The 5,316-nt window shown below is 51.0% G+C and overlaps 1 protein-coding gene across 1 annotated transcript; it reads right to left on the minus strand.

Moving 5' to 3' along the window:
* Positions 1–336: 336 nt before the first annotated feature.
* On the minus strand, positions 337–3,580 carry LOC124674904 (endoglucanase 16-like). The gene is made up of 4 exons (XM_047210960.1): positions 3,100–3,580; positions 2,754–2,966; positions 2,080–2,280; positions 337–1,541 (listed from the first exon to the last, which is right to left on the minus strand). The coding sequence occupies exons 1-4, from the start codon at positions 3,340–3,342 to the stop codon at positions 603–605; spliced, it is 1,596 nt and encodes a 531-aa protein (XP_047066916.1). The 5' UTR covers positions 3,343–3,580; the 3' UTR covers positions 337–602.
* Positions 3,581–5,316: the final 1,736 nt, after the last annotated feature.

The raw sequence follows: 5,316 nt of genomic DNA on the forward strand, positions 1-5,316 counted from the left end.
TACTTCCTCCGATTAATATTAATTATGGCTAGTATAGATATATCTAGTACTAAATGTGTCTAAATACATCTATATTAATCGGAGAGTAGTTAATTTCAAGCCCTGCCATCTGCATCGCTGTGAGGATCCTTTCGATGTTGAAATGATTTATATGTGCTCCTTACCAGAATATTAAATTGCCGGGATAATGCCTTTTTTGCCGCGCGTTGAAAAGATTTGTGTTCCTTACCAGATGCTTAATCATTGCACGAGCTCCCTGTGATCTGTGATGCATGATTAGAGAGGCTTAATGTTCTCTTACTGGAATATGTTAGCAATCATTCATCAGAACATATATTTGCACAAAGAACACTAAACTGATATATTATTAGTAACATTTTTCTCTTGTATTTACGTGGAGGGATTTTGCATTTGCTTGTCAAATGCGCATCTACCCTTTTTCTTTCTCGATCATCGTATACAAATAATTTCCTGCGAAGAAGAGGCTTCGCATCTAGTAGCAGAAAAGAATGAACAAAAGAATTGGAGGGGCAAAATTGTACAGATCCCCTGCGCGCACGTACCGCTACCCTATAATTTACACTTGACGCCGCCGCAGCACTTCAACTGCTTTCTCGCCGCGGCGAGGTCGTCGGCAATGAGCTTTGCTCCCGCGTGACCCGGTTGAGCATTGCGAACATGCCGACCATGGGCGCGGTGTTGTAGGTGCAGGCCTCCGTCTGCATGTAGTTCTGCCTGTCGTCCCTGAACCTGTCGCGGCGGTCGGGCCCGCCGACGATGGCCCCGACGACGACGTTGGGGTTGGCGCTCCGGCGGCCGAACCAGTCGTCGAAGCCCTGCGCGCAGCCGATGAACTCCTTGCGGTCCTTGTACGGCACGATGGATGCCGCGCGGTGGTGCACCCTCGCCGGGAACTTGGCGCCGTACCCTACCAGGTAGCTGATCCCGCGCGGGTTGCTGCCCAGCACGTACTCCACCTGCGTCCTCGCGTGCGCGAACATTTCTTCGGCGGCGACCGGTCCAGCCGCGCACGTCGCGACGGCGGCGCCCTCGCTGGTGGAGCCGGAGAGGTATCCGGAGTAGACAGAGAGGAGGAATGCGGCGCTGGTGACGTACTGCATGTTGTTCCACTGCCGCACGTAGAGCATCCCGCCGGGGCTGCGCTCAACGTTGTCCTCGTCGGCTGCGTTCTTCCCCATGTTTGCGCACATGTAGTGGTCCGCCTTGGCCCGGTAGAGCTCGAGCGTGGCCCGGTGGCGCTCGGAGTGCTCCCCGTTCAGGAGGAGGCGCGTGGCGAGGAGCTGCACGCCGGCGTACTTGACGTCCCAGCTGAACTCGGTGATGGCCCAGCCGGTGCCGCCGAACTCGTGCGCGTTGTCGACGACGTAGTCGAGGTATGCGGCGCGGCCCGTGGCGCGGTGCAGCCAGAGCGCCGCCCAGAGGAGCTCGTCGTGGAAGCCGCTGACGGAGGCGTAGTAGCTCTTCACCTCGGCGATGCTGCTGTCGTACTTGCCCCGGTACTTGTCGGCGAACTCGAACAGCTGGAAAACAAAAGAGACGGTGGTAGGTCAGTACTTGTCGACGCGCGTACTCCATGAACAGTTCATCAGCTCCATTAATAAAGCTTAGTAGCAACCAACTAATATTCCCCTCATCATCGCGCGCTGCTGCTGCTGCTAATCGCGCGCGCGCGTTGGTTTGTGCAGTCGATAACGTGAGCTGACAGTATAATGTGGTGGTTACGTCAAGTAGCCTGTCGCATCACGGCGTCCGGCGCTGACAGTATACTAATGCAAGCTGCTCTTCGAAGGGCCCGCGTGTCGGCGACTGTAAACCGACAGAAATTCACGGATTTTATTTTGCGGAGAAGATTTGCCAGCGACTCGATGACGTAATGTTGACAAGTTGCCACGTGGGGCACGGAGAGCAAGAAAGAACACGGTTCAAATGTGAACCGGCCGGCGTCTCCGGTTTGACTCCGGCCGGCTTTCCGCCACCGCCACGCTGCAGGTTCTCCGAATCTACAGACCAGCTGTCCCGCTACATTTCCAGACTACTATTCTGAAGTCTGTGAATTACCTGCTGAGCGTGGTGGAGGAGCAGGTGGGCGTAGTGCGGGTTGGTCTCCCGGAAGGCCATGGATGCGGCGGCGAGGGCGGCGGCGGTCTCGCCGGCGACGTCGGAGCCGGGGTGTTCCCGGTCGACCTTGTACGCCTGCCGCGACGTCGTCATGTCCTCCGGCCGCTGCCAGCAGTAGTGGTCCGTGTCGCCGTCGCCAACCTGCAGGATCATCGATCACCATCAATAATCAGTCAGCTGCTTCACCACATTTGTGAAAGCCATCATCATGGGTTGCAGACATATGCATGCATGATTGTTCTAACTTGCTCCTAGCTAATCGTCCATGTGAAGTGAGGAGACAATCATGCATAGTGGGAGGTTTGCGCGTTCTAGCTCGAATGAGCCGCCGCGCGCGCGCACCATGGCTTTGCCTTGTCCTCTACCTCCACCTAACATATGTTGGCTTCCTTCCTCCCACCCAGCTCTCAACCAGAAAATTTAAAAATGCTCTTCTCTTTCCCTTTTGTTTCTTGTTTTGTTTTCTCCGCTCGCCAACCGCAACCAGTGGCGATGCACGCATGTACTCTATGTTGGATCCTTGGTTGATTGAACTACTCTAAGATCGGTAGCAAATGGCGGTGATTGCTAGAGCGATCCGGAATCGGGAATTGTTAAAAGTTTGTTGTTATTACCTCGGCCCAAAGCTCGTCGGGCTGCGTGTGCGCCTTGATGAAGTAGTCGGTGCCCCACTTGATGGACTCGAGCGCGTGCGCCAGCTCGCCGGCGGCCGCCACGTCGCCGCCGTACTCCAGGAGGCTCCAGGACAGCATGGTGACGGTGAAGGCCATGGGCAGGCCGAACTTGACGTGGTCGCCGGCGTCGTAGTACCCGCCCACCAAGTCCACCTAACGAAAACACGACAACAAGATCCATTTCTGTCAGCGCACGTCCTGCTGATCGAGCGATCGATACGATCGGCCTGCCGGCCAAAAAGAAGATGCATGGGGAACTCGGTAGGGAGGAGCTAGCGAGACGCACCCCTTGCTCGAGGCCGTCGGTGAGGCCGGAGTGGTCGCGCCAGGATACCCGCTGGCCGTGCGGCAGCCGCCCCGACCGCTGGGCCTCGAAGTAGAGCAGGCTCTTGCGCAGAGCCTCCTCGTAGTTGTGTGGCGCGGCGGAGGCGGCGCCGGCCGCCTCGGACGCCAGGAAGAACGCCGACGCGGCGACCACGGCCACGGCAAGAACCCACGCCGTGGCGCCTCCTCTGCTCCTCATTGTCATCGCGCGCTCTGTCTCAGCAGGCAGGCAGCAGCTATGTATATACTATTCCTCGAGGAACCTTGGAATGTATCGACCACCGGCTTCCCGCTGCGGCGAACTGATCGCCAGCGTCCGGCCGGAGCTTGATCGGTCGACCACGCACGCCGACAGATCGGGGCTTGGCCCGGTTGTTCGAGGGAGCGGTCGTTGGATGATGATGGTGAGAGAGAGCAAGGGGAAAGTATGCGGAGCTAGCTGGGCGGGGTGGTGGGCTGTCGACTCTACGGGGGACTCGCATATATGTAGGGAGCTCCGTCGAGGACGGGCGGCATACCGTGTTGAATGGGCCGGTGGGGCGTAGCGGCCTGACCTGGGACTGGGAGGGTTGTTAGGTGGACTTGCCCTTCGGTTCCACCGGACCCATCATCATCATCATCATCGTGTTCATGCCATAGGGAATATAGAAAGCCAGGAGAGAAGGGAAATGGTGGACTTGTTTAGCTAGCTAGATGCGCGCGGGGGATTTGGTGAAGTAATCTGGTTGGATGATGATGATGGAAGGAAGGCCGGAGGAACCGCTGATGAACGAGGATTGACCCAACGAATAAACATGGGTTGTTCCGGTGAGAATCATTGTCAACCGGCTGGTGACAACAACCTGCCATATGCACACACACACTGGGTGTGGGTGGACTGTTTAGTTTCACAGTTTTGGCCCCATGCACGCGGCTGACAATTGTCGCCAGTTTCATTTCCATATACCATAATTTTAAGAAATAAATCGATGGTGATGGAGAGGCTTTTTTCTTTTCCGCTTATTTTTTTACTTTTTAGATTTGGAAAATATTAAGATTCAGAAAATGTTTAAATTCAACAAAAAATCATTTTTTAAATTTTCTTATTCAAAAAACATTCATATCGAATAAACTGGTTAATCAATTTTGATTTTTTTTTCAAATCATAAATATGTTATATTTCAAATTGTTTGATTTTTAAAAAAGGTCACATAAAAAATGTTCAAATTAAAAAGAAAGAAATAGCACAAAAAAGCAAAAAAGGAAAAAAAAGACACCACTAGTCTGGCCCAACACCTAGTCTGGGGTGCCGCATTTGCCTCTGCCCTATCGACCAGGTCGGTATACAGGGGCTCCCTGCGCTGGGCTGCGAGGGAACCTAATTTACTTGGGTGGGTTAATACTATCTACCTATATCTGGTTAAATTCTTTTCGGTACGGGGAGTACAAAGCCAAATTTCGTGGATAGAATTCGGGTTTCTAAAGTTGCTACCCGAATAGGTTCTCGGGCTTTTCGGGTTTTGGGTCTAGGTTTTGTTCCTGGGAATTGCTTTACACCGACCTGGTCGGCACTAGACGAGTTACCGCACACCCATGGTCGTATGTGGACTGGGCCCATTCTGATTATTAGCGTTTGATTTTGGTTCGATCCTTAGGTTCGTTCAGCTTATGTTAAGAACAATTTTCAAATTTTAACAAATTTTGAATCTGAACTTTTATAAAAAAATTAAACAGTTTTTGAATCTGAATAATTTTCGAAATTCAATTATTTTTTGAAATCTGAAATATTTTGAACAATTTTTCAAATACCAACGAATTTCGGATCGGTGTTTTTTTTAAATTTGAACAAATTTTGAATCTAAACCTTTCTCAAATTTTGAATCTGAACATTTTTCGAATTACAATAATTTTAGAATTTGAATATTTTGAACAGTTTTCGAATTTAAACAAATTTCTATTTTGAAAAAAAAATTTTTTTAACAAATTTCGAATCTGATTTTTTTTTGAATTTACGAATATGGTCATTTTCAAATTTGAATATTTTTTGAATCATAATAATTTTCGAATATGAAGGAGAAAAAGAAACAGGAAAACCGACAAAAAAATAAACGAAAGAAAGAAAGGAAAGAACAGAAGCGAAAAGAGCCAAATTCCCGAAAATGCAATTAGGCCCAGCCCATATAGAGGTGTGCGGCGTCGG

This window comes from Lolium rigidum, chromosome 1 (genome assembly GCF_022539505.1).
Source record: "Lolium rigidum isolate FL_2022 chromosome 1, APGP_CSIRO_Lrig_0.1, whole genome shotgun sequence".
Lineage (NCBI taxonomy): Eukaryota > Viridiplantae > Streptophyta > Magnoliopsida > Poales > Poaceae > Lolium > Lolium rigidum.

What these genes read in the sequence shown, in the direction of transcription:
- LOC124674904 (XM_047210960.1), bottom strand. Translation starts at nt 3,342, where the DNA reads ATGACAATGAGGAGCAGAGGAGGCGCCACGGCGTGGGTTCTTGCCGTG. An exon ending in CCGACGGCCTCGAGCAAGGG is followed by an intron (nt 2,967 to 3,099) that starts GTGCGTCTCGCT and finishes TGTTTTCGTTAG; the next exon opens with GTGGACTTGGTGGGCGGGTA. An exon ending in TCCTCCACCACGCTCAGCAG is followed by an intron (nt 1,542 to 2,079) that starts GTAATTCACAGA and finishes TTTGTTTTCCAG; the next exon opens with CTGTTCGAGTTCGCCGACAA.